At 60.4% G+C, this 27,849-nt stretch overlaps 1 protein-coding gene across 7 annotated transcripts in view; it reads left to right on the top strand.

The window, feature by feature from the left end:
- Positions 1–27,849, top strand: part of Septin9 (septin 9) — a 143,796-nt gene that overhangs the window by 62,174 nt on the left and 53,773 nt on the right. For all 7 annotated transcript variants that reach the window (XM_047543302.1, XM_047543300.1, XM_047543297.1 and 4 more), the window contains one exon: positions 16,655–17,293. In XM_047543302.1, the coding sequence (XP_047399258.1) occupies positions 16,655–17,293 (639 nt within the window). The remainder of the gene's footprint in view (positions 1–16,654; positions 17,294–27,849) is intronic.

Below are 27,849 nucleotides of genomic sequence, written 5' to 3'. Positions count from 1 at the left end.
TGTGCCAGGCTGCTCTGGTGGGAGACCTGAACCCGGTTGGGGCATTTCTTGATCCATCCCAGAAAACCCAGCCTGGAAATAATCTCCGGTGCTTTCTTTTAGCCCCTGAGGAGGGTGGCCAAGCGGTGGCTGTCTTTCCAAAGCCCTCTTGGTTTTTCCCAAATTTGGAGGCTGTCTTAGTTGCTTATGAGATGGAATGGTCCAGAATTCTCTGGAACACAGTCCAAGAAGCCCAAGGATTTGTCATCCCTCCAGCCAGACAGACCCACCAGTTGACCTCTGGACACCCCCAGGCGCCTGGAGGGCATTTCTGGGATTGGGCTGTTTAATTTGGTCTGGACGGAGCCCGGAGGCTCCGTTCAGACGGGACCAGCAGACATTCTAGAAACTTCAAGTTTGTTGTCATTTTGGAAAGTGCTGCCAATGCCCAGGAATTCTGATGGAGGGACAAGAGGGTGACCTCGGTTTCAGCGGGGAGTATAAACAGGGAGCCCCCAGGCCCACCCCCACACTCTGCTGGGACTGGCATAGGCACTGCGGGAACCCAGAGCCAGCACCCTGGGCACTGGCCTTGGCAGCAGGGTTGAGACCCCATTCCTTCTGCCTCTTTGTGCTTTTCTCTGTCCACCCTTTCCCATGGAATTCCTGGGTCTGTCTCTGCAGTCTCCCTTGGCATTGCTGGCCTAAAATCCAGAAACTCAAGGGACCTGGCCTTAAGGGCAGCGAGACCTACCTTGGGTCCCTTGCTACAGTCTTCCTGGCAGAATTGCTGGCCCCTGCTTGAGGTGGGCGCCCTGTGTCCGCTGGCTTCCCCAGGATCCCGTCCGGGTTGGGGCTGCTCTTCAGCTCCAGGTGGGACAGCCAGCTGGCCTTTCCCTTTCCCCTTCCACAGCGCTTCTCCCCTGAGGGGCTAGAACTCTCTGGAACCCTTTGTAGCCTGCTCAAGGTGTTTGCATGTTCCGGGTTTCCTACCCTCAGCCTGCAGCCTGTGGCCGGAAGGGCTTTCCTGGCCTCCTGGCGCCCTGCTAGGGGCTGTCTTCGCTGGTGGACTGAGGTAGGCCTGAGCTTGCAGGCATCTCCCTGTGGGAGGCTGCAGTTGAGGGACCCCTGAGATTGATGGGAGGAGCCAGCGGGGCCACAGAGCCCCCTCTCTGCCTCCAGGAGGCTAGTCCCAGGCGTGAGGATCTGCTAAGATGGGCTCCCCTGCCAGCTGCCCTCCCCAGGCCCAGCCTGGAAGATGGTGAGGCTTCTGATTCTGTCAGCAGCGCCCAGTCCATGGGTTCCAAGCTTTCTAGGCCTGGTCTCGCCCTTTCCTGGGTGCAGGAAGGCAGCTCTGAGCAGGGACACTAGCCCTACTTTCCAGGTGGGTGGGCAGTTTCCCTGCGTGGATAGGCCAGGCGCTGCCCCGTGTCCCTTAGAGACTGATATTATCTGCAGTAAAAGTGGACAAGCTTTCCTGGCCCCACACCAGGCCCTGAGGGGCTGTGTTCTCTGCTGTCCCCTGCCTGCTGTCCCCTGAAAGGCCAGGGAATGGAAATCAGCTGGGGTTGGGCTTTTTTCCTTTGCCGACTTCTCTTGCCATCCCTGGCACAGGTGCCCCAGCACTAAGGCGGGTGGGGGATCAGCAGCTCGCCCAGGGCTGGAGGGGCCCCTCCGTGCATGGGATTCAGGCTCCGAGTCTTTGCTCGGGAGGCCAGGAGGCCCAGGGGCCTGGAGGAGCTTGGGTGGTGAGAGGTGGGTGGGAGAGGCACCTGGCTCAGTGTTGGGCAGCCGCAGGTTTGTGGTGGGGACTTGGAGCCCTGGCCGCCTCAGGAGACCTTTGCAAGGGCCGCTTTTGCCTTGGCCAAGCGTGGGGGCGGCTTGCGGTGGGAGGAGGTCCTTCAGTCACACCTGGGCAGGGCCTGTACAGCAGAGGCTGGAGGAAAGGGTGGCGAGTGGAGGGGCCCTTCCCCTCCTGCTTGGTGACTGCCCTGACCCTCCAACCCTGGCCCAGGGAAGAGTGTGGGGGCAGCCGGGTGGCAGGATAGGAGGGGACAGCTCTTCCCCCAGGCCCAGCAGCCACAGCGAGGGCCTGCGGGTGGGGCTCTCAGATAGTCACCTCTCTCCTAATATTTAAACGATGCAGCCAGGGTCCTGCACACAGCTGCCCGGACCCTGGAGCCAGCTGTGGGTGGAGGTGGCCTCCCTCTCGGCCTCTTGCATTCTTTGTCTCTGACCCAAGCCCCGGCCCTCCCGGCCCCTCCCCTGCTCACGGCATCTGCTCCGACCGGGCTCACCCTGGGCTTTCAGAACCGTTCCCTTCTGTCGAGCAGCCCTGCAGTCCACCGGAGGCCCAGCAAGGTGGACGCAGGCAGCCCAGGCGTGCGCCCCACGCCTGCACCCGGTGTCGCCCTGCTGCCAAGGCCTGCTCCTGGCCCTGCTGGTGCTGCCTTACACCAGTTTGTCTTTGCGGGCTCCTGCTTGGGTTCGATGCCCTGCATGGGTACAGCCAGTCCCAGGCCTGGGTCTGACAGGCGGCTTCTGCCCAGTCCAGGCTTCCTGGGGAGAGAGGCCACGGGCGTACAGGGCTCAGCACGCTTGCAGCGTGGTGGGGCTCTCCGCTCTCCCAGGGCCAGCTGCACTGGGCAGCGCGTGCGGCTCTGGTCTGGCTTCACTCTTGATCAGGCTGCAGTGCCGGGCAGGTCATTAGCCTCCCTGTGCCTTGGCCTCCGTCTGTGAAATCGGGACAAGAGAGCGTCCCTGTCTTTGGGGGTCCTGAGGATCCAGTAGTCCACTCTTGGAGATTCAGTGCAGTGAGTCCTTCGCAGGGGACAGCAAAGGGCAGTCCTGGCTCCTGCCCCAAGGAGGACGGCTGTCCGCTGGGGGAGGGCCACAGCTGCTGCAGGGCTGGGAGCCAGGCCCCGGGGCAGGGGGTTCCCGTGGGGGCTGGCGGGGCTTTGTCCTGTAGTGGGTACGGGACACCAAGTGCACGAAGCCAGGTTTTATCGTGAGTTCCCCAGGCCCTGTGTGGGTCCTTCTCTTTCTGCGATGACACAGTTTGGGGACCTTGTGACCGGCACACCCCCTCTTTGCTCAGCAGTGTCAGTATGTGACCAAGTTCTGCGTGTCCTTCAGTTTGTGACCGCCCTGGGGGCTGAGCGGTGGTGGCTGAAGCTGGACATTGTCCTTGGGTGACTGCCGGGAAGGTGGGGGCAGGGCGGGGCTGCTGAGCTGGGGCTCCAAGGTCTCTGAGCAGAGCTGCCTCTGGATGGTGTCGTGTGGGCTGCTTACGGGATTCCAGGAGTGGGGTGGTCGCGGCGAGGCACGTGAGCCCACGGGAGGGCAGGGCTCCACACCCGGCTGCCCCTCAGAAACGCCGTGGGGGGGCTGGACTGGGACTCGGTGGCCGAGCGCTGGCCTAGCACACGTGAAGCTCTGGGCTCATCCTCAGCACTGCCTAAAAATCAACAAAGGTATTTTGTCCACCTACAACTAAAAAATAAAAATAAATAGAAATTAAAAAAAAACTACGGCCGGGCGGCCAAGGTGTTTCCTCAGCTAGAACCCCTGGGAGGCGGGGGGCAGAAGTCTTGTCTTGTCTATTTGCAGTTTCGGGGCTGCCGCCCGGGCCCTCGCCCACAGCAGGCAAGCACTCTGCCACTGAGCAGGTCCCAGCCCTCGACAAGGCTCCTGCAGGGACTCTGCCACTCCAGCGGTGGGCTGGTCTGGCCTCTGCACTTGGAGGGATGGGGGATCTGGAGGACGGGTCCAGGAAGCGTGGGGTCTCAGCCACGTCGTGCTCCCGGGAGGGAAGCTCATGAGTCCCACGAGTGGAAGGTGGATGTCTGTCAAGGTACCGAGGGGTCTGGGGTGTGGATTCAGAGGTCTCCCCTTTGTTTTTCATGTTTTCTGCCTTGTGCCTCAATTGCTTTTATAAGAAAAAAAAGCAACACATGTTATTTTTTCAAAGTTCATTGTCAGAAAAATAACTCCCCCAGACAAACCTCTGGGCCTGGAATGAGAGCTGAGCGGGCAGCAGCCTGGGAAGTGGGCCTCTAGGGTGCCCGAGACCCAGCTGGTTCTTTCCAGCGCCAGGCCGGGTTCTGTGTGCGGTGACCCACCTTTGCGGGTGGTGCAGGCTGCAGGAAGGGCCTCTGTGGGCGCTGCTGGCCCTGCAGTTCTGTCCTCAGGAATGTGGGCTCCAGCTGGGTCCTCCACCTTGACCCAGGAGGGCGAGCCGCTGGCCAGACCCCGCCCACCGTGCTGCTTGGAGTCGCTGGACCTGGCTGGTTCAGGATCAGGAGCACGTTGGAGCTGGTGTGGGGCTGCTGTGCCCAGGACAGAAGGGACCTCTCAGCCCAGCAATCCTGTTCCTCACCAGGAAGCGGAGACCAGAGGGGCCGTCCACCTGGCTTGGTTGGGGCACCTTGTGACTCCTCCACGCCACGACCCACGGTCCCCCCAGTTCCAGGTCCGTCCTCAGGGTTCCTGACTCCCCTGCTGGGAGCAGCTAGACAGAGACAGCTGGGGTGAGATTGTCCATTGAGGCAAGAGTGAGCCCCGCCCACGGTCCTGCACCTAGGTCCTCCTGCCCAGCACCCTCTACGTGGGGCTTGGGTAGTGAGGATTGCGGCTGCCTCCTGCCCCCTCTTACCTACTGGTAGAGGGAAGGGCCTGGCAGCCTGGGGGCTTCACGGGATGGGAATTTGGGAGGTGGTGATTGGCAGGCCTGGTCTCCCTGCGGCTGCAGGCAGTTCGGAGGTTAGGGGCTGAATTGCCTGCTTGGGCCACAGGGCTGAGGGCGCCTGGGTTAGCCAGAGAGGTCTCTGGTACCGGGGGTTGGGGCTTGCTGTCAACAGCTCTTTCACAGGGCACAGAATAAGGGGTCATGGGACCCAGGCGAGCTGGGAGTGGGTAGCTACCTGTCCACAGAGCTGAGCAGGCAGGTGACTGAGCCTTCCCTCCCCTCCTGTCTGGCAGTATCTCTGGGCCGCCCCTCTTGGAAAGAAAGTGAGGTCTGAGGGAGGTCATCGAGCAGGGCCCCTCTGTGCTGCTGGGGACACAGTGTCTGGTGTCCAGGAGAGATACTGTTCTTCTGCCTCAGGAGGATTTTCCTAGAACGTTGGTGGGGACAGCTGAGTGCTCAGAGGCTCAGAGAACTAACACACAGAAGAAGGAAGAGACTGTTGGCTCCCCGCGGTGGGGACGGGTGGGTGTTGGGGGCGAGCAGATGAACAGAACCAATGTGTGAGACGCGGAAAGATCCGGGACAGCGTGATCCGCCCCGGAGGCTGCAGGGTGTGGGAGTCTCGGCAGAAGGCTCCGCAGCAGGGGACAAGGGCCCTGTGCTGGGTGCCGAGGCTGCTGCTGCACCAGCTGGACCTCAGCACAGCCCTGGAGGCCCAAGTCCAGATTCACCCTGTGGGCACATTCCTTCCCTGGCCCTCAGCACCCCCGTGGTCCCTTGGCATACAGGGGTCCCTCCAACCTCTGCTCCGTCTTTTCTGCGTCTGTGTCTCCTGTCTCTCATAAGGACGTTTAGAACCCACCTCAAACCCAGGATGACCTCGCCTTGAGATCCCTAAGTGCATAGACTCCACTTCCCACTGAGGTCACACTCACAGGTACCAAGTGGTAGGACTTGGACATGTCTTGTGGGGCCACTGTTCAGTCTGTGGCAGCAACTGATTTTGGGGGAGCAGAGTGTTCTAGCTTGGGGTGAGCCCCGAAGGGGATTAGGAAATCAGGCGGCGGCATCCCCAGTTGTGTGGCTTGGCTGACTGTTGTCCTTCTGGCGTGTCTACGGAGAGCCAGCTTGTCCTCCTCTCTCTTTGCTGGCTGCTTTGCTGGCTGCTGCCTGAGGAGGTGGCTCATGCAGGTGGACCAAGACCCTGCTGGGCTTCTCAGCACGGTGCTCCTGCACCCTCTCCCAGGACTGTCCCCTGCGGGTCCCTCTGGCCTCAGCTTCTCCCGGCACTTCCGGGCAGTCCAGGGTCCAGCCCTGCCCAGAGCCTCCCCTGCTCTTTGCAGCGCCCAGGGATGTTTAAGCTCCGGGTTTCCCAGAGTTGCAAGAGTCCAGAGGGGAACCCAGGAGGGTCTCAGCAGGAAGAGCCCAGGCCTTGCCCCGCCCCCACCCCGGGCCATTTGGAATGCCCCGGCTGTCCCTCTCTGGCAGCCCCTTCTGGAATCTTCTCAGTGTCTAGCCGTGGCCTCTCCCATATAGCACACCATCTCCGCCTTTCGGTTTTCTTGGAACCTCTTCTTTGGCAAACCCCTCTTGTCTTTGGGGGTGTAGCCAAGCCCACCCAGCCCTAGAACTCAGACCAGGCCAGGCTGGCTGGACGTGCGCTGGGCTGTGTGTCCGCCGTGGCTCTGCCCTCTGCCCACCTGCAGCCCAGCCTGGCGCGCGGGGCTGCTGTCGAGGGCTGGTCCCCGCCCCTCCCCGCGCTCGGAGGCCTGAGGAGCGGCTGTCCTGGGCACTGCTCTGACCGGAGCCTGAACTCCGCTCCCCAGGGTCACCGTCCCCTGTAATTAGGTCGCAACTCCTATTGGCCTGGGCCTCCGGGCCACAGCACAGAGCCCATCTGGCCCTGGGGTGCCCCCAGCTGGCGTGATTAATGGAGGGCTCCTCCTGGCCCCGGTGGCCCCGTGTCAGGCTTTTCCCCCTTCATTTTTAAAGTGCTTTTAATATTTCCCCCAGCAGCTGGCCAGAGGGGAGGGAGGGCGGCTTCTCTGCCCGGCCTCTCGGGCACGGCTGCCACCCTTGTATGTACAACGACCGGGCTGATAACTCAGGAGGAAAGAGTAGCTTGCCTGGAAACTGGATGCCCATGGATCCCCGTCTGGTGCTCTGTCACAGGCCGAGGACCCCGTCCTGGGGCTCCGTCCCGTCTCCCTGGCGAGGCGGGTTGCAGGGGCAGCCTTGGAGGTGGGGTGGGTGGTGGGCCAGGGGGGCAGGGCAGCCAGGAGGAGGGTGGCGGGGACCCTCCTTGGGGCGGGGAGGGTCGTGCCTGACCTGGAGCACTGCCCGGGCCACTCAGTTCTCTCCCCAGGAGGATGGAGAGCTGCAGGCAGGGCCCTGGCTGCCCGAGGGTGTGGGTGGACTAAGGCCCAGGAAAGCCTGCTCTCCTCTGGGCCTCCGCACAGAGGTATCTGCCAGGGGCTCCCTCCCGCCCTCCAGAGCAGCCATTTATCAGGGGACCTTTGACCTGAAGCGCTAGAAGAGGCTTCTGAGCCCCTCCCTAACCCGCGGTGGCCTCGCCCAGCGACGCTTGCAGAGCGTGCCCTCTCACCCAGCCACCGGCCGCCCCACCCTGAGCCAGGAAGTTCTTCCCTTATCTACCACACGTCTGTCTTCTTGCTGCGAAGTGCTCCAGCCCACTTCCCTCCTCCTGCTCCTCTGGAGACTGGCCGGCAGCTGACTTGAAGCGGGGAGGGTAGGACCAGTCCAATCATTGGTGACCAGTTGTTCCAGATGTGCTCGCGTTCCCAAATCTGTAATTTAGGAAAGAAGAAAGGAGTCCCGCTTCTTAGAGTGACGTTTACAGTCAGCCTGGAATGACCCTGAGGCTGCCACAGTGAGGCCGGCAGGAGGCAGGAGGCAGCAGAGGGGACCGTTTCCCGGGGGGCCGGGTCATGTCCCAGGCTTCTGCTGAGGTCCGAGCTCTGCGCCGGGTGAAGGGGCTTCTAGAATCAGAAGCTGAGCTCGACCGTCCAGTGGGGTCTGTTGAGGCTATGAGGGGACTTCCCAACCCTGGAGGTCACTTGCACGAGACCCTTCTCGGCTGGGGGGTCATGCCTGCTACAGGTGGGACAACCATGTGACTTACTGCCCCATGGGACACCTGGGAGGGCCTGTGAGCAAACACGGCAGGGTGGCCAGTGTGAGCTGGGAACTTGCCAGGTAGGCTGGACATGGGCAGGCTCGGTGGCCACCAGGGCCAGGCAGCAAAAGGGACCACAGGGGTCAGGTGTGGAGGCTGGTGGGCCAGTGCGGGCCCAGGGGACTGAGGGTCCTGCCGTGGGCACCAGGGTCCCTTCTGGGGACAGCTGAATCAGAGGCAAGAGGTGTCTTCAGAACGAACAGAGCGCTGAATAGGGTGGCCGTCGTGGGCCGGAGACCCCCTCCCTTGCTATTTTATGTGCTTTTTGTGGTGCTGGGGGTGGAACCCAGGGCCTCACATGTGCTAGGCAAGCGCCCTTCCCCTGAGCTGCTCCCTGGCCCCCTGGTCCCCTTTCTCTCCTGGGTTCTGTTGGTGCTGGGGAGCTCACGCCGTGGAGCCCGAGAGTCCAGCATCATGGTGTCCGAGGGTCAGTCCTGTCTAGGGGCCTGAGGAACAGTCTCTCTAGTCCACGCCTTTCCCAGCTCCTGGTGGACGTGGGCAGTTCCCCATGGTGTCTCTGTGACTTCCCGTGGCCTCCGGGCCTGCTGTCTTAACACTAGTAACGCTGGCCCGCCCTTATCCAGGATGACCTCATCTCAGATTCTCACCTTAATCACACCTCTAAAGACACTTCCTGCCAAGGTCGCGTTCACAGGTTCCAGGAGTTAGGCCTTGGGTGTGTCATGGGGCGGGGACACTGTTCAACCCACCACATTTGGCAAACCCAGAATGGATTCCCGTGTCCTTCACAGACACCGTAGCAGATTTGGGAAGCAGTTGTAAGGGGACCGACGGACCTTCTTGTCCATTCTGGATGGATGAGATGTGTGGCCAGCCTGGGGAGGGCACTGGTTCAGCCTGAGTCCTTGTTTGCCAAGTTAGTAGAGCACTTTTTTTCCGGGAGAACTCAACTTGAAGGGGGGCTGGGGATGGAGCTCAGTGGTAGGGCACTTGCCCAGCATGCCCGAGGCCCTGGCCTCAACGCCCAGCTCTGCAGGGGAAAAAAAAAAGCAAGAGATCTTGTGTCTCAAGAGCAGTGCTGACCCCCTGTTTGGGTTCTGCCTTGAGGGGACCCAGGGTTTCTGAGCTCAGTTTCTGGAAGGAAAGCTGTGGACTGCCCTGCCCACAGGCCGAGCTGGCCTGAGCGGAGGGTCCCGGCATGGAACTCCTCAGCGAGCGGAGGGAGGGGGAGGGACAGGGCTTGTTTATTTCTCTTGGCCTCATCTGGGAAATGCAGCCACAGGCACGTGACGTTTCGACCTGCTTGTTCTCACATCATCATTCCAGAGCTGGACAGGCCTCCCGGGCGGGGCCTGGGACGGACAGGAAGGACTCCACGTGCCCATGTTTTCCGGGCCCAGGGGTGCCGACCACAGAGAGGAAGACGCCTCCTCCTCAGGTCCTTGGAATAGATCAGATAGGTGGACTAATTCACAGTCTGGGCTGAACGGCCTTCCCCGGTTCTCCTCCGGGAGGTGGAGACCCCCCTTGGCAGAATCGGGGTTCCCAGTGATGCTACCTGTGCCCCTCCCAGGAGTCAGTTCCTCCTTGTCCAGGGGATGCAGGCGGGGGCCTCTGTGAGACCGTCCTGGCCTTGAAGGCGGCGTGCGTCTGGTCAGAGGCAGGGAGCAGGGGCTTGTGGACCATGGCCCCGAGCCCTGGTCTCCACAGGTCCTGTGTGTGGATAAGCCCAGCGCGCCAGGGCCTCCTGATCAGAGCCGGAGCCCTTTGCAGAGTGGGCTGGCACTGGAGATGGCTGCTTCTGCCTCTCTGGCCCTGCCAAGCCTGGCCTGGGGGATGGCAGAGAGGGAGGATCCTGAGCCTCGGCGCTGACACCCTGTTCTCTAGGCGAGGCCTGAGGTGCCTGGCCAGGGCCTCAAAAGAGGGAAGACCTCGCCTTCTGTCCTGCTCTTGTTAAGCAGCGGATCCTCCCGAGGAGCCCAGGGCTGCTTACCCAGGACCCGTGCCGGCTCCGCAGTGGCTGGTTTTAAGCCCTTCCTCTTGGGCTCTTCTGCTCCCTGAAAACACTCCCGCCCCAGCACGGCGTCTGCAGCCTCCTCCCTGTCCCTCCACCTGCCCGGCATCCACTCTCCTCCTCCACCAGCCGCCCAGGCCTCCCACAGCCCACAGCCCATCCGGAGACCAGGCTCCAAGTGGGAGGTGACCCCTGGGCTCGCTCGGGGGATGAGGCAGTAAGAGGAGCACAGTGGAGCTCTTGGGGCAGCCGGAGCTCAGCCCACGGGAGCCCTGGCCGTCCCACCTGAGTGGGGGAGAGAGCTGGGGTGCTGGTGGTCCCACCCGAGGCGGGGGCCCCAGTGTTAACTCCTTCCTGCCTTCTGCAAGCTGGGCCCCGGAGGGTACCGGGAAAGGCTCTGTGCAGAGACACACAACCAGGCCAGGGTAGCCACGGGCGACACGGCACGTGCCAGGTGCCTGGCCGCCCAGGATGCCCACTCAGCACAGGGCGGTCGTGCCAGCGAGTCGTGACTGCTGTGGCCACTCCTGAACCTTTGTCCCCATGACCCCGATTGCACATGATGTGACCCTGGGCGTAGAAGCGACGCCTGGACCTGCCCTGCCCCCTGCCTCACTGCCCATGTCCCCTGACACCCAAACCTCCAGACTGGGTCTTGGTTTTGGGGCCCCATCTGTTCCTCGAAGGTTGGTCCGTGTGCCAAGGTGCTTCTGCCTCCCCGACTACGGCTTTGCCTCGCCCCAAGAGCTTGGGCCCTGACTGCCACCAGCCGCCCGCCACCCTTGCAGGGCACAGCCCTCGGAGGAGCCTGAACGGGGTGGAGGTCAACCAAGGCTGCTGGTCCCGTGCTCGAGCCGTCTACACACTTGAGCTGTGGGTGGGGTCTCTGCAGGCCAGGGCAGCACACCGGGCCAGCCGTACCTCCTGGGGTCCCTGGGACTGTCCTGGCTACTGCTGCAGGGCAGCCCACCAAGGCAGTGCCCTGGGGCGGAGCTCAGGGTCCCATGCTGCTCCCTCCTGTCCCCCCCCCCCCGCACGGGGGTGCATTTTGACCTTGGGCCGTGGCATTTCTGTACCAGTCTTTCCCGGGCCTGGGCAGGGCCTCCAGGCTCTCCCGATGTCGCCTCCCCCAACCAGGCCCATCTGTGCACCAGGAAGCGCTCGATCGGGTTTCAGGAGCCGGGAGAGGTTTGTGGCCTGCGGTCAGAGCAGGCCCTTCACAATGGCCCCTTGTGCGAGGCGGACTGCTCCCTCCACAGGCCCAGTCCAGGCTGCTCCCGATTCGCCCCCTGCGGGCACAGGCGGCAGGGTCTGCAGCTGGAGGGAGGCTGTTCTGGCCTCTTTGTGTAGCAGCTGAGGCTGTAGGTGCTTGATTGGCAGGAGAGGGTGGCCCTGTGCCCAGCCGGGAGAGAAGCCGGCCAGGAAATGCCCTCCCGGGAGGGGTCGTGGGCCAGCGCGCTCAGCCACCCACACCCTCCAGCTGGTCTGCAGCGAGGTGCGTTTCTCAAAGTGTCCATTGTTTTAAGCCCTGGAAATCTGAAGTGACGGCGTTCGTCATTGTCATATCGGAGGGAGGCGGGGAGGTCTAATGACACCCGCCACAGTGCCATTGGAGCTAGTCATTCTCCGAGAGGGTGCGAGTGTGTGTGTGCGTGCGGGTGAACTGCACGTGCGTGTGACAGGATTAGGATCTCGGTAGACATCTTGTGTCCTGCTATTTTTACTTAATATTCTCAGCATTTCTCATTTTCTGAGGCGCGATTTTGATGACTCCGCGGGACTTCGGCATATGGGTTTAGAAAAATCTGCGTAAACCCGAATGTTTCCAGCGTTTGCCGTGTTTAGTGCTGATGCAAACGTCCCGGTGCATAAATCTTTCTGTCCTTCTGATTATTTCCTTGGGATAAATTCCCAAGGAAAGTGGGCCAAAGCGCAGAATCTGTCTTCAGGCTTTTGCTTGAAGTTCGGGAGGGTAGAGGCCAAGGTCCGGAAGCGTATGGGAGCAGGCGAGGGTTGAGCTGGTTGGAGGGCCGTGAATCACAGGGGCAGTGAAGCGGGGCAGAGGCGGCCCTTCATGCTCTGGGGACAGCACTGTCTTACCTCCCAGTGGCAGAGAGAGGACCCAGGGCGTCTGTGATCCCAGTGACTCAGGAGGCCAAGGCAGGAGGACCACAAGTTCAAGGCCAGCCTGGCCCCATATTTGTCTGATACTGTGCCGCAGGCCAGTGATGTCCAGCTGGGGTCTCCTGCCAGCCTTTTGTAGCATTAACTCCTCGCAGACAGAAGGGGAGGCCTCCCTGGTCCCCGGGGGACCACTCTTCTGCCCAGTTGGTTCCTGAGACCTGAGGTGTGGTCTTGGGGTCCGAAATCTGCAAAGTAGCGAGCTCACGAAAACTCTGGCCACACAGGGACAGCTTTGACAAACTGCCTCTCCCTCCAGGGAGGGGAGGACACAGCTAGTGAAAATGCCCGTGGCTGCAGGGTGGGGGTAACATGGGGGTGGGGCTTCTCCAGGGGTGATCGCGTTGGGAAGAGGGGAGGCTCTGCCGGTGGGGCAGATCTGGGGGTGACTTTAGGACTCTGACGGGGAGGAGGTGACAGAGGACTCTGACACGCTGTCTCCTAAGTGTTCGTGGCTGGGTGCTCTCCATGAGGTCCTCCATGGGAGCCACTGCACATGGGCGTCCCCTGCCTTAGACAGTGATCTGGTCTCCTTGCCAAGTGTCCCACTGTGAATCTAGGGCAGGGCTGCCCTCCCCAGGGACCCTCCCACCATATGGGGCCTTCATGACTTCAGCAGGGAAGGGAGGCAGCTCTATGGGGCCCTGCTGAGTGCGGTGGGGCAGGGCCAGGGCTGGTGGAAAGCCGAAGTGACCGCGGGAGGCTTGGGAGGGGGACGGAGCTCCATCTCCCAGAGGTCTCTGTGTTTGTGTCCTGTGGCTACTGTAACAAATCACCGGAAACTGGGTAGCTTAACAGCGCATATTTATTCTCTCACAGTTCTGGAGCCAGAAGGCTGAGTTCCAGGTGTCTGGTAGGACCATGTTCCCTCCACACAGCCCCAGGGGAAGGACCTTCCTGGCCTCTCCAGGCCTCCAGGGGCCCTAGTGTCCTTCAGCTTGGACTGTATCCTCCAGTCTCTGCCTCTGTCTTCACATGGCCTCTCCTCTGGGCCTCCCTGGCTGTGAAATCCCCTCTCCCTTTTTCTTATGAGGACACTTGCTGGTGTTCCTACTAAACCAAGGATGTTCTCATTCTTAGGATCCGTAACTGGATCCCCAGGTTCTGAGGTTGGCACTTGGACATGTCTTTTTTTATTTTTGGTACTTGGGATTGAACCCAGGAGTGCTTTACTACTGAGCCACACCTCCAGCCCATTGAGTTTTTTTATTTTGAGACAAGGTCTTGCTAAGTTGCTTAAGGCCTTGCTGAGTTGCTGAGGCTGGCCTCTAACTTGTGATCCTCCTGCCTCAGCCTCCCAAACTGCTGGGTTACAGGTGTGCACCACTGTGCTTGGCTGGATATGTCTTTTTTGAGAATACTATTCAGGCCGTTAAGGAACCTTAGAGGAAAGTGGATCTCTCAGGCTGAAACAAGAAGAAAGACTGTTGCTTCTCTGTTCCCAAGCAAGGCCTGTTCTCTGAGGCTCCCTCTGGGCTCCATGCCCACAATTAAAAACTTGTGATTCAACCGGTAGTGAGTTTCATAGAAGTCCAAAGCTCCCAGAAGGGCTGGGGGTGGGCTCGCGGTGGGGAGTAGACAGTGTCCAACTCTGCTCCCAGGGTGCCCACACACCCTCCCTGAAGCCACTGGTGTGGAGGCAGTGGAGTGACCATGTGGGGCCCAGGCAGGCCCCAGGGGGAGGCCAGAGTGGGCCTGGCTTGCAGGCCTGGTTCTTGAGGAGCAGGAGGAGGAGGAGGAGGAGAGGTGCCAGGCCGGCCCCTCGATATTTAGGTATTGCTTTCCAACGGCCCAGCGGGCATATGGTGTCCTTGGGGAAGGGGTCGCCCCCCAGTACAGAGGGGCTCCTCCTGCTGCAGCTTTTAGCTGCTCTTAGAGTACCGTGTGCACACATCACAGCAGCGATCAAGAGTAACTCGGCCAGACACGGCGGCCGGTGCCTGTGAGCCCAGCAACTCAGGAGGCTAAGATTGCAAGTTCAAGGCTGACCTGGGCAACTTACCTAGACCCTGCCTCAGAAAGGGCTGGGGGTGTATAGCTCAGAGATCAGAGGTAGTGTGCTCCTGGGTTCAGTCCCCGGCCCCCCCCAAAAAAGGAACCAGACGCAAGCCCTGTGTTCTGATGGTCACTGTCCTGATAGCAGAATGGGGTGGTTCAGGGCAGCAGATGCCTGATAGGTAACAGCCAGGCGGGGAGCAGAGGCCACCAGGGTGTGCTTGGGGACAGTGGGGACATGAGCCTTGAAAGCAGCCACAGCGGGGATGGCAGGATGCAGTTGGCGCAGATGGTGGCATGGGAGGAGCAAGCCCACGCGGGCCTCGTGGGGGTGCCACGGGGCAGCGGGAGGGGCAAGTTCTGGTTCTCGAGTGCCCTCCCTGTGTGGCCGGGTCACCACATCTCTACTGGAGTCTCCATCCAGCTCCCCCAGGGAGGGCTTTGCTGAGGGTGCAGGCTTGGCAGTCGGGGGTGCCTCCCGGTGGCTTCCTCCAGGAGGGTCGCTGTAGATGGAGGCCCAGGCCTCTTTGGACTCCGAAGGAAGGGTCGTCCTACTCCCTGGGGCAAGCCCGGCTCCGGTCTCCACTCCTCTCGTGTCTGCTCTGCTGCTGGCCAAGGCTGCAGTGGGGGTCTTCTAGAGAGTTCCCAGCACAGGGCGCCCCATCTGGGGGCAGTTTGGACCTGCACTCGAGGTCCAGTGACCTTGGGAGACCCAGGCAAGCACACGAGGGTGCGTTTCCGGGCCTTGGACCCCCTGGCCGGGGGATCACCCCAGTGCTGACTTTCCCCGTGACTTTCCCGGGGCCCTGGTGCTCCTTGGAACCACAACAGGCAGTTTGCACAGAGGGTGGCGAAGCCCGTGCTGGCCCAGGGACAGGGAGAGCTGCACCAATCTGGAGCTGGCACGTCCCTGACCCCCTGGCTCAGGACCCTGTGCCCAGTGGCCACACTGTCACCGAGTTCACTGACTGGGCCTGTGAGCAGCTGAGGCTTGTGGGTGTGATTTTGTTGGGCTGCGCTGCACCTTGGTCTCGTTGTTTATTTATTTATTTTGCGGTGCTGGGGACAGAACCTGGGCCCTTGCCCCCTGCCACCGATCTACGGCCCCAGCCCACGCCTCGAACCTGCGACCCTCTTGCCTCAGCCTCCGAGGAACTGGGATCGTAGGTGTGCGCCACCGCACCCGGCTGCCCGGTGTGTTTAGAAAGGGCTGGTCTTGCTTGGGGCCAGGGTTTAAAACTTAGGAGGTCCCATGTAGAACTGAAGAAACTCTGGCCACCATGGCCCGGGTTCCTGCAGGGCAGAGATGGCTGCTGACAACTGTCCCTTCCTGGTCACACCTGCCACTCTGCCGACATTTACCGCCTCGGTCTGGGCTCAGGAAAAGTGAGTTCAGTGTTCCCTTCTGTGTCCACGAAGAATGAGGGATGCCCAGGGCTAAGGTCCTCACCTGAGTGCCACGTCTGGGACCTGGTGGTCTCCACAGCCCGGCGTCAGGGCCTGGGCCTCCTCCGCCTTCCTCTCTTCCCACCCCTGACACCTGCCTCCTGCCTCTCAGGCGCTCACCAGCCTCTGGCCTTCTGAAGGAGGTGCCGGCCTTGCCCACACGGGAGCCGCCTTTGCCTTTGGAGGAAAGAAGACCGGAGAGCGTTGTCCAGCTGTTGCTGGGGTGCTGGCCACTGGCCATCAGTCCTTTTCCCCGTGGGGAAGAAGGAAGCAGTGGGGTCTCCTGAGATCCTGGGCCCTGGGGGCTGGCGAGGCAGGGAGGGCCGGGAGGTGCTGGGTTGCCCGGGGAGGAGCTCTGGATGTTCCTGCCACGTGGGCCCCTTCCTGTTGCTCCGTAACCAGGCAGCTGGTTCTCATTTGGTGGGAGGCTGCAGGGCTGTGGGATGGCGGCTTTCCAGGCACCGTCCGCCGCCTCTGAGGGAGCGACCCTGGCGGAGGTGGCAGGAGAGCTGGGTGCTGGGCTTCAGGCTGGGGGGCGGTGGTCAGTGTCCCTCAGGGCCAGGAGTACAGGATGGAGACCGTGTGGGAGGGGAGAGGACTGAGGAGGCCGGTTAGTGGGGACCAACCCCGGGGTGAGACGGGCAGACCATAGTCTGGCTCCACCAGGCCATTGGCACATTGCCGGGTGCCCCCTGCCTCGGGAAGTTAACTTTCCCTCGCAGGTTGTTGGGGGCACACATGTGCATGGGCCGGCGAGCCCGGCGTCCAGTGTTGTCCACGGTCCTGTCTTTCGCCCATTCCCATCCTGATTCTGAGCCGTCATGGTTGTGGTTCTGTCCCTGGGGACATGTTTGCCGAGGTATCGGGGTGTGCGCTGTGGGTGGGGCCAGGAGGGAGCCAGAAAGTCCAGGAAGAAACCCAAGGCCGCTCCTGAGCCAGGATGTTCTGTAGGTGCACCTGGAGGGGGAGGCTGTGGCCTCCGCGTTGTGGCCATGGTGGGGTGGTGCCCTTCCCACTCCAGTCTCTTCTCCCCAGAATTCTTGATTGCTGCTGCCCTGGGAGACCTGGAATGGGCCTGTCCTCTTCTGGTCCCCCGAGTGCCCCATGTAGTCCCAGCCAACTTATGCTCCTGGGCTCTTCCTTCGCCCGAGGCCCACCGGCCAAGCCGCTCACCACGGCCTCCTCTCTCTTTCAGCCTTGAAGAGATCCTTCGAGGTCGAGGAGGCCGAGCCAGCCAACTCCACCCCGCCCCGGAGGGTCCAGACGCCCCTGCTCCGCGCCACTGTGGCCAGCTCCACCCAGAAATTCCAGGACCTGGGTGTGAAGAACTCAGAGCCCACCGCCCGCCATGGAGACCCCCTGGGCCAGCGCTCCCCCAAGCCTGCCCTGCGGAGGGTGGAGCTGGCGGGACCCAAGGCGCCCGAACCTGTGTCCCGGCGCACCGAGCTCTCCATTGACATCTCCTCCAAGCAGGTGGAGAACGCAGGCACCCCTGGGCCCGCCCGGTTTGGGCTCAAGAGGGCTGAGGCACTGGGCCACAAGACCCCAGACCTGGCCCCCCGGAGGACGGAGGTCACCATCGTCAAGGCCCCGGAGACAGCCCACCGCAGGATGGAGGCCCCCGCCTCCAAGATCCCCGAGGTGCCTGCTGGCTCTGCCCTGGACGCAGCCCCCAAGAGGGTTGAGATCCAGGTGCCCAAGTCAGCCGAGGCGCCTGCCTGTCCCCTCCTGCCCCAGACCTCGGAGAATTCAGAGCCTGCCCTGATGTCGCAGCTACAGAGCAGGCTGGAGCCCAAGCCCCTGGTGGTCGAGGCCCTGCCCAGGAGCCAGGATGGTGAGTAGCCGGGCTGGGTCCTCCAGGGTGCAGGTGGGACGGGGCTTTGAGCTGGGGTCACTGGAAGGAGCTGGAAGTGGGGGAGATGCTTCTGTGGAGATGGGGGAGCTGAATGTGTAGGGCAGTGTCCCAGGGCTCAGGGAGGCTGTGGCCCCCTGTCCACTGGGCCCACAGCAAGGAACATGAGGACGTAGTGAGACTTGCCAGAGTCCCTGGGTGGTCAGGGGCCCCCTTCGTCGGTCACCCTGGGCTGTGGCGGGACTCTGTGCTGTGATCCCGGAGGGCCTGAAGGGCTTGGAGGATGGTGATTGGGGCCAGACATGTGGGATTGGGAGCCACGGATGGGCCCAGGTCCCCGTGGCTGCTGGACCAACAGGTGGGCCGTGGGGGGTGCAGGTCCTGCTCAAGAGGAACCGCGGGCTGCCCAGAAGGGCCAGGCGGAGGCCAGGGGCCCCAGCAGGGGAGGAAGGCTCCCTTGTCCCCCTGGGCTTGCTGGGGAGCCCTTCTGTCCTGCCGTCTCTGTGCCTTGGCCTCCCCGCCACCGTGCCCCAGGGAGGGCTGGCTGTGGCCAGGGCAGGAAGGAGAGCAAGGGCACCCTGGCCGTCTCCCACTAAGGAAATAGCCAGGGCCCCTGGGCCCAGAGGCTGTGGGACCGGCACCCGCTTCATCCGGGGGCGCGCCAGGTGAGGGAGGGGGCAGGGCTCTGCGGTCCCCTCAGCGCCCGCGGGGGACATGGCCAGGCCTGCGTGGGTGTGTGGACCCGGGGGCACCGTGGTCCTTCTCAGAAGCCTGCTCCTCCCATCTCAGCCGTCCCCAAGCCCCCAGGGGATCTTGACTCCACAGAGCATGTTAAGGAGCACTGGGTTATCAGCCCCCTGAAAGCTGGTGCGCGTGTGGGACTCGGAACTCCGAGTCCTGTGGTGCTCTTTAGGTGACCCAAAGGGACTGTCTTTTTGATTGAGCTCATTATTGTCATTATTTTTAATTGTGGTGAATACGCAATGTAAGACTGACCGTGTCGGTCGTTTCAGTACACAGTTGGGAGGCATTGCGTGCATGCGCCGTTGCCCCAGTGCCCCCAAACTCACATCTTGTGTCTCCTTCAAACCACTCCCTGCCCCCGGGGGCCCGGGCAGCCCGCCCTCCATCTATCTCAGGAACTGGGTGGCCCACAGACAGGTCTCTCTGGAAGTGCAGCTCATGGTTTTTGTCTTTCTGTGGCTGACTTATATCACTCTGCATGATGTCCTTGAAGGTCACCCAGGTCCCAGCCTGTGTGACCATCTCCTTCCTTTTCAAGGCTGAATAATACTCCATACATGCGCACATGGCATTTCGTCTAGCTCCCCCGGGGGCCGCCGTCCGTAGTGCTGCTGTGAGCGTGCGCGTCCTGCAGGCCTTTCAGCCCTTGCTTTCAGTTCTCTCTGGTTCTCCTTCTAGAATGAGGGTCTCCCATGGTCAGCGGGTGGGGTGGGGATGTGTAGGCCATGCTCTGGGCTCTTGCCCTTGCACACACAGTGCCTGCGTCCTGCCGAGGCTTCCCTTAGCTCAGCAGGCCTGGGGTCCTGGGGCTCTGCATTTCCGACCGTGTCTGACCTCGGGCCGCACTGAATATAGCCAGGCCCTCGTGAGCTTTGAAGGATCCCCCCAGCCCTGGGCGTGTGAGCCTGTGTCTCTCTAGACTTGATCCTGCAGAGGCCCCTGCCCCATCCACCCAGCTGGGATGACCAGGGCTGCAGGTGGGGCGGCCTCTGGTGTGTGCGGGGCGGCTGGGCGCTGCTTCCCCATCCCCAGTCTTCTGTGGGTCCAGGATCTTGGTTTGATGTGCCACCGGATGTGCCCCCCCTTCTGGGACGAGGTGCTCACCCTCTGCTGAGTCAGACGGGATGTGGTTGCGGAGACGGTACCGGCTGTCCAGATCTTGGTGACAGCTGGTGCTGGGTGCGCGGGAGGGTCCTGGCTCCGGGTGGCACTGCCAAGGAAGTGCACAGGGGATGCCAGTCTCCCTCCAGCACGGACAGCTCAGCCCCCACTTTGAGCAGAGACTGCCAGGTGCTGGGGCACAGGGGAGAGCCCGTGGCCTCTGCCTCCAGAGCCTGCCACGCCATAGGCAGCGTGGCGGGTGAACAGCTGCTGAGGAGCAGGGAGGGGCGGGAGCCGCCTGGGCGGGTGGGATTTCGCCAGGCCAGGGCAGGAGAAGACAGCTCTCCAGGTGGGGAACGGGGGTCACAGTGCAGAGGCCTCGGGAGCCTGGACCTGGGGGATCAAGTGGAATGTGAACGTGCGTGAGAGCAGACGCGGGTCACCCGTGGTCAGGGCCCAGCTCCTGTGGAGGGCCAAGGCCTGGCGGAGGGCAGGGAGGCAGGAAGGACAGAGCCTTCCCAACGGAGGGGTGTTCCTGAAATCTGAGGGTTGTGCCCCAGGGCCCTGGCCCCTCCTCTGAGGCCCTGCCTGCTTCTCCGTCCCCCCTTCCTTGCTCCTCAGCCTGGCCTGTCCCTCTGGACACAGACTGGATCCACCTCTGCCTTCTCCCTTCCACCTCATGGGCGACCGGGTCGGAAGTGCCCGGAGTTCCCCACGGATCCTACTCTGACTGCTCTCTGTGGCCACCATGCTGACCCTTGTGCCCGAGGGCCGGCTGGCATGGTGGGGAGGACCTGGGAGGGAGGGAGCATCTCGATTAGAGGCTCAGCCCCTTGGCCGCTGCCTCCAGGACGGGGTCTCCGGGTCCCAGCTGAGCTGCTCCCAGCCCTGAAGACAGACTGGTGAGGTCCATTCGCACTGGAACCTTCTTGGGCTCGCCTGCCTGGGCCCCGTGCTCCAGCTCTTCTCTGGGTGTCCACACTGCTCTCCGTGCCCCTCTGCCCTGACCTCCTGGTCCCCACCCGCCTCCTTCACACCGCCTCCCTGTGTAACCCCCCAGGCACGTTCCCCGACCCCCACGTCCCTTGGCTCCTGCGCGTCCTCCTGAGCTGCTTTGCATCTCTCGTGTTAAATACCTGATGTTTGGCTTGGGGTCCAAGTTATTTGTGTATGAACCTTCTTTTCTCTGCTAGATTTGTTTTTCAATGGAAAAATAGTTTTTCAGATTACCAAGAGTAACAGCACTCTTTTTAAAATGTAGAAAATAACAGAAAGTGGAAAGAAACCGGAATTTGCCCAGAAGCCAGCTGCGCGAACCTTCAGCATCTTATTACGCAGCCTTCACACGCTTTCCGTGCCCTGTGGAATCTAGGTTCCTGGAAGGTGGGGATGTTGCCTTTGGTTTTGTGAAGAATCCTGTAAGACAGCTAGTAAGCGACTTGGGCCCAGCAGGCCTCAGTAGGATAGTGTTGGAATGACCCGGGGTGGGGACCCAGGCTGTGCAGGGACCCTGCAGATCCCCCGGGGACCCCAGGACTGAGCAGATGCTTTTCCTATGGACTGCCCCAGGGCACCTGCTTCCCTGCCCAGGCTCGTGGTCTCCTGCAGTGTTGGGGCAGGGTGGACCTGGAGGACTCTGCAGGGCAGGGTTTTGAGTGTGTGTAGGGGTGGTCCTGGAAGGGTCAGCATCCAGGGAGGACAGGGGGACTGAAGATGGCTGAAGAGGAGCTGGAGGGAGAGGGCCCGGGGCCTGTCGAGGTCTGAGCCCTGTGCTGCCTGCTGGATTCTCTGTTTCTGGCCCTGTCCCTCGGCCCCTGCTTGTCACCCTTCTCTCAGAAGGGACTGGATCCTTTTTGGATCATCCCTGGTCCATTCCATCTGTGGGTGAGGCTGGGCTGTGGGAGGACCCAGAACTCAGCCGGCAAGGGTGGGCTGCTGGTTCAGTCCCTCCCAGGGCCAGCCCCCCGCTCTGCAGCGTCAGCCAAGCTCCCGAGGCTGCCTTATAAGGTGGCACTCCCTGCTCAGTGGGGATGGTACCTTGCCTTCTCTGGGTGTGCAGGGAGGCCAGGCTGAGTTCCTGGGCGTGTCCCAGCTCCACCCAGAGCTGCCTCTGACCCTCCCAGCCTCCATTTCTGAAGCCCTCAGTGAGGGAAGGTTGGATCACCACGGTGGGCTCCAGCTCTCTGGGGTGCAGCTCCGAGTCGGGTGGTCTGTGGTGGTGCCAGGGGCCCCTTGTGATCGAGGCCTGAGGTCGGGGTGGGGCAGACGCAGCAGGTTTCCCTTGTCTGGAGGGTCTGGGGCTGGGGCTCAGTGGTGGAGCGCTGGCCTGGCATGTGTGAGGCACTGGGTTCGAGTCTCAGCATCACATTTGAATAAATGAATAAAATAAAGGTCCATCAACATCTAAAAAACTATTTTAAACAAAACAAAAAACGCCTAGACATATCCCTGGCATGGACAGACTGCTGGGGGTGGGTGCAGTCAGGCCCCACTGAGCAGCTCTGCTCTGGTGGGTGAGGTGCCTTGCGCTCCAGGTGTGGCCCAGTGGCCTCCGAAGGGCACCTGAGTGATGTCCCAAGCAGGCCCTGTGTGCAGGCTGGGGACAGACAGCAGGGGCTGTGAGCCAATGTGGGTCAATTGACAGAGCGTTTCCTGGACCCCTGTCCCCGGGGCTCAAGAGTCTGAGGGGTGGAGTCATCTGCCAGGGGAAGTGGAGTGTGTGCCCTGCCCGGCCTGGAGGACTCGCTGTGTCCAGCACCTGCGAGGGGTCAGAGTGTAAAGCTGGGAGAGGGTGGCCATCCTGGGACTGAGGGAGGAAGTGTCCCTGGCTCAGAGCTCCTTAGCAGTCCCTTGCGTTTACAGGATGCCCACATTCTGCAGGGTGCCCTGTGGGCCATCTCTGGCCTGTGCTTTCCCAGAGGCCAAGTCTGTGCTGTCCCCTGCACTGGACCTGAGTTGAAGGGCCCTCTTGCGTCTGGCCCTGGTGCAGAGTCTTCTGTGTGGGGTGGCGTGTTTCTACTTCTGGAGAGATACAGCCCAGGAGGGACATTCCCCCTGGACTCTGTTACCTGGAAGACAGCCTCTGCTCTGAGCCCCTCCAGTTTTCCTGACTTGCCCCCAAGGGGCACCCGGCACCCTATTACTCTGGTACAGGGCCTTCCTTTCCCCTGAATGGGCATATACCTTCTCTGAGCTGTCCCTGGAGCCATTATGCCTGGGTCTAGAGAGGAAGGCCCTCACGTTGGGGGACAGGAGGACCTACGTGGGGGGAGTGACCAGGTCAGGTGGGGTCTCCAGGGTGGGAAAGGGTGGGGGACAGTGAGAACAGATCCTGGCTCTGTGGCTTTGGACAAAGAGCCCTTCCCCTGACTGGCCCGCCCAGCTGTCGGCCAAGCCCAGTGTGCAGCGATGAGGAGCCAGGGGCCGCTGCGGGAACGCTGGCCAGCAGCTTTAGGATACCTTAAATAGAGCCGCGCAGCTGCCGCCGAGTGGGCGGGGCCAGGAGGCTGGTCTGCCCCGCCCTGCGACTGTGGGGCGGGGCCAGGGGCCTGACCACCCAGCCCGGGCGCCAGACACATGGCCCTGGCCGAGGCCTGCCCTGAGTGCTGGTCCCAGGAGGGCGAAGCAGCTGTCCGAGGAGCTGCCGGAGCTGCCAGGCCCCAAGGTTTGCACCGAGGGGCGGCTGTCAGGCCGCGAGCCCAGCCAGACAGCCGTGCTCACACAGAGGGCATGTTCAGCTCTGCAGAAGGGCGCGGACTCCCCACCCTGCACCCTGAAGTGTGGGAGCCCCTGACCAGACCCTAGATTCCAGCAGGCAGCCCACACTGGCTAGATGAATCGTGGCCCTGTGGCCACCTGTCTTAGGGCTGCAGAGGAGGCTCTCCCCAGGCTGGGCTCCGCTTCCTCTCTGGGGCCTGCTGTGGGTGTGGTAGGCAACCTCCCCAGACCCAGGGGCTCCTGGGGTTGATGGGCAAGGGTGGCACAGGCCCAGGACTGGGCCTTCCCTCGGGCGTTCTCTCCAGACACCGAGCTCAGGAGGAAGTAAAAGTGGGGGTGGGGAGCCCCACCCTTGGCCTCCCTGCCCTGCTGCTGCTACTGCTGCTACCGTGCTCTGAAGAACCCTGGGTGGGGATCCCTGCTTTCATCCGGTGCTGTTCAGAGAGGGAAAGTGATCTGTGGTCACACAGCCACTTTTACCATGCCTGGGTCAAGCTGGATTCTACTCCATGGCCTCTGATGGAAAACCCTCCTCCACTATGTCTGTCCCCTGCCTGGAACTTGGAACCTGAAGTGGCTCTGGATACCACCAGTTCCACCTCCTGCTTCCAAATGGCCAGAGGCTCCAATTCAGAAGCATCGTGCATGGAGCCACCTCAGGGCCTTGCCACTGTCTGGGAGGGCAGAGGATGTGGACGTGGACTTGGCCCTCGTCCTGCTGGGCTCCCTCTTCTGCCCGGGCCCCAATGATGCATGCTGTGGCCCATTTCCTCACTGTTAGGGCAGACATATCCCTCCTGCACGCGTCGTCAGAATGAAGAGCCACGGTGAGCTGAGACGGGCGTCTAGCACCGGCAGCAAACCCAGAAAGGAAAACCAGACGTGACCCTCTTTCGGCAAAGGGCAGCCCCATCCAGAGTCCCGGTGCAGCGCCTTCTGGTGCGGCTCCGCTGTAGCCGGGTCCAGGCCTTTGGGTCCTGCCCTGTCTGCGTCTGGCACGCAGATGCTGTGCCCCCATCCTGCCCGTGAGTCCCGCTCCACTCTCCCCTCCCCTTTCCTTCATTCCAAAAGGCAATGCCTGGCCGGTGAGGCAGCACAGAGCGCATCTGAGTGAGTCTGAAAAGGAAATTGTGTCTCCTGGCCTCCCCCAGGTGGCTGGTGTTGACAGCTGGGCGTGGCGACCTTCAGGACTTTCTGTGTACAGGTGCCATTCAGGGCTTCTGTCAAAGGTCTGCCTGGGCCGGGGCAGGCGTGGCCCTCGAGTGCTTTCCAGCACGTGCAAGACCTGCAGAGGGACGAAAGGCAAAAGAAACCTAGGCACAGGCGTCACACGTCCTGAGGACGCTGGGGGGACCCTGCTCCTGGCCGTGTTCCCCCCACGCAGTGGCGCTGGACTGGACTCTGCGCTCAGCAGCATGGACCTAGCGTCGTCCTCCGTCTGGGCAGAGCGTGGGTGGGCGCACGGCCCCACGCTGCAGCGTGCGCGTCTTCACGGCAGCGTCCAGGCGCCTGGTGTTCTTGTCCAGCTTCTCACAACGAGGGAGACGTGGACGAGGCGGCCCAAACGTCCTCACGCTGGCGCCTGTGCGCCTGCGCCCCATCGCTGTGGGAGGGGGTGCGGCATGGAAGCGGGTGTGCGGTTTACCTTACGGTGCATTTGCCAACTGGCCTCTAAAGTGGTCACGCCCATTTCTGACGGTGACAGTGGGGAGACCCTGCACCGCTCCCGGGTGGTGGGGGGCGGAAGCGCCATGAATGGACTTCTCATCTTGTTTATGCCCATCTTAACCAGCTTTGGAGGCAGGCCGCTTATAGAGGCCAGGTTTGGGTGGCTCACGTTTTGGAGGTTCCCTCACAGGGTTGCTTTGAGCCTCTGGTGAGGGCGGCACGTTGCTGTGAGAGCCCAATGGCTTCCATCCTGCGAGCCCCGCGTTGCCTGTAGGGGGCCCCAGACTCCTGCAAGGCCCCCACCCCGACAGCCACCTAGGGAACAAGCTTTTAACACGGGCCTTATGCAAACTAGAGCAGTCTTGGTTACGCAAGACAGATTACCTTTTTAATGTTTCCAGGCCAATAACCCTAGGCTCCCCTTTCAGTCGGCTGTCAGTCTGAGTTCTTTGTGCCCCTTTGTCATAGCTGGTACATTTGCTTTTCCCAGTTGTTGACTTTTTTATTTTTTATAGGACTAGGGGATGAACCCAAGGGAGTTCTACCACTGAGCTGCATCTCCAGCCCTTTCTATTTATTTATTTCTGAGAGAGAGTCTCACTAAGTTGTCCAGTCTGACCTCAACCTTGCAAACCTCCTGCCTCAGCCTCCATAGTCATTGGGATCACAGGTGTGCTACCTACCACTGTGTCCTGCTTCCCAGTTGACGACTTTTTTCATTTATGGTGTGTTCTTCCACACAGAAAATTTTAAGGCTATGTAGTCAAATTCCTTCTTTTACTTTTAGCTTTTGGAATTCACATCTTCCTGCATTCCAAAATTACAGCCAAAGAATTTTCACCCATATTTTCTTCTAGTACTTCTGTGGTTTTATTTTCATGTGTTGAAATCATGAGTCCATTGGAAGTCGTTTTGGTTTAGGCAGCGAGGCTGGAGCTACAGCTTGTGCAGGGTCTGTGCAGCGAGCTTGTTCTGGAGCTGTGGGGTGTGTGTGTGTGCTATTTTTATCAGTTTTGGTGTCAGTAACTGCTGGCTTAGCAAAAACAGTTGGGATGTCTTTCTCTATTCCCCTCCATTCTGGGACATTTTCACAGCAACACAATTATCTCTTTGTTAAAACTTTTAAAGAATTCACGAGAGAAACCACCTGAGCCTGAGACTTTTGTGGGCATCTGGTGCTTAAACTTAGAAAAATTTTCCCCACAGAGCTATGAGTTTAGGGTTTTTTATTTATTTTTTTCTTCTCTCTTCTTTCTCAGATGTACTTATTCCCTAGCAATCATCTCTCAGCCCTGTGGAAGTCTCTTGGATTGCTAGCTTTAGTACAGTTAGCAAGGACCGTGGCATGCAGAGGGGCCAGTTTCTGCTGTCAGTCAGTGTGTGCCCAGGGCCTGGGCTGTCTGCAGAGGGGTGCACAGAGGTGGGCCAGGCCAGGCGATGCTCTGGGAAGCACATGCGTGCAGTGTGACGGGACATGTCCAGAGGACCCTGCACCCTGAGGTGGGAGCCCCCGTCCTCACTGCTGCAGCCCTGGAGGAGCTGGTGACAGGGAAGCTGGGTTCGAGGGAGACAGAGTGGTCCAGGCAGGAGAAGACCTGTCCGGCCTCAGGATTCATGAGAAGTCTGGAGTTGCGGAAAGTTCTGGAAAGTGGTTTACGAAGCTCGTGTCCCACCATAAACCAGGACACACCTACCTATAGTGTGTGTGTGTTTATCTCAAGGAAACAAAATTTCCCTGATATGATTCTTACCTTTACTGTATACCTGCTGTAATCTGGTGTTTTCTATTCTTCCCCCAACTTTTTTTTTTTTTTTTTTTTTTTGAGAGAGGAAGTTTTTTAAAATCTTATTTATTTACAGTACTGGAGATTGAACCTAGGGTGCTCTATCACTGAGTTATATCCAGTCCTTTCTATTTTTTTATTTTGAGACAGGATCTTGCTAAATTGCCAGGCTGACCTTGAACTTGTGCTCCTTCCTCGGCCTCTCAAGTTGCTGGGATTATAGGGGTGTGTCACCATACCTGACTTTACCTTTTAAAAACCCAACTGTTATTGTGATATATTTGATCTACCACAGAGTTCGTTCATTTAAAATGCATAGTACGTTACATCTGGGTGCAGTGGTACGTGCCGTTAGTCCCAGCTACTTCGGAGGCTAAAATAGGAGGACCACTTGAGCCCAGGAATTCAAGACCAGCCTAGTGAGACCCCCAACTCCAAAACAAATAAGGAAATGAAGCACATAATTCCATGGTTTTTAGTGGCCACAACCAACCCTAGGAAACTTTTAGCACCTCAAAAGGAAACCCCAGCTGAGCATGCATCGTGGGACTAGGGAGACTGAGACAGGAGGATCTCAAGTTCAAGGCTGGCCTCAGCAACTTAGCAAGATTCTGTCTCGAGATAAAACATAAAAAGGGCTCAGTGGTAAAGTACCCCTGGATTATTAAATCCTCAGTACCAAAAAGAAAGAAAGAAAAGAAGGGAGGGAGGGAGGGAAAGAAAGAAGAGGAGAGAAAGCCCTTCCCTTTAGCTGCCACTCCCAATCCCTCCCAGCCCCAAATGTTGTGGACATTTCTTCTGAGTGGGGGCACGCACGAGGTGGCTTTGTTGACTTGGCGTGACATCTTCAAGGTTCATCCATGTTATGGCATCTGTTGGAGCTTCACTCCTTTTTATGGCTGAATAACATTCCAGTGTGGGTGGATCACGTTTTGGTTTATCCACTCACGAGGTGATGGATTCAGGGTGGTTGCCCCTGTTTGGCTGTTGTGAATGTTTCCTTTTTAAGAGTGACAAGTGCTGTCCGTGACCCAAGGAGTTGTTCTCAGGACCTGCCGTGTGGGGTGTGCGGAGCTGGCAGGTGGGACGCAGACAGCTAGCCGTTCCTGAGGGGCGTGAAACCAGAGCCTGCAGCCTCCGGGGTGGAACCAGTGGAGGGTGTAAGTCGGGCCTGGCCAGATTGGCCAGAAAGACCCCCGTGCCAGGAGTGTTTGAGAGTTATTTGCTCAGTACTTGTTTGTTAAATCAAAAGGAAAAAAAGTACCATGCTTGAGAATCGTCTCCAGAGGCCGAGAGTGGCCACGTAGATCCACCCAGGGGGTCGGCCTCTGTGGGAATGCAGAAAACCTCTGGGTGCTCATTCTGCAGGGTTCACACGGCCGACTCCCATCCACCCGTGGCCTCGGCTCTTGCACTGGGCTCTTATGAAGCCTTGTCTAGTTTTCCAAGGATTGTATGTAATATAAGTTGAACTGTCTTTTGTGATTTATTTAACAGCCAACATTGGAAGAGTTTTATTAGTCT

The sequence above is a fragment of the Sciurus carolinensis genome, chromosome 3 (genome assembly GCF_902686445.1).
Source record: "Sciurus carolinensis chromosome 3, mSciCar1.2, whole genome shotgun sequence".
Taxonomy (NCBI): Eukaryota; Metazoa; Chordata; class Mammalia; order Rodentia; family Sciuridae; genus Sciurus; species Sciurus carolinensis.
The sequence above is the reverse complement of the archived record's forward strand: the minus strand, read 5'-3'. Positions and strand labels throughout refer to the sequence as shown.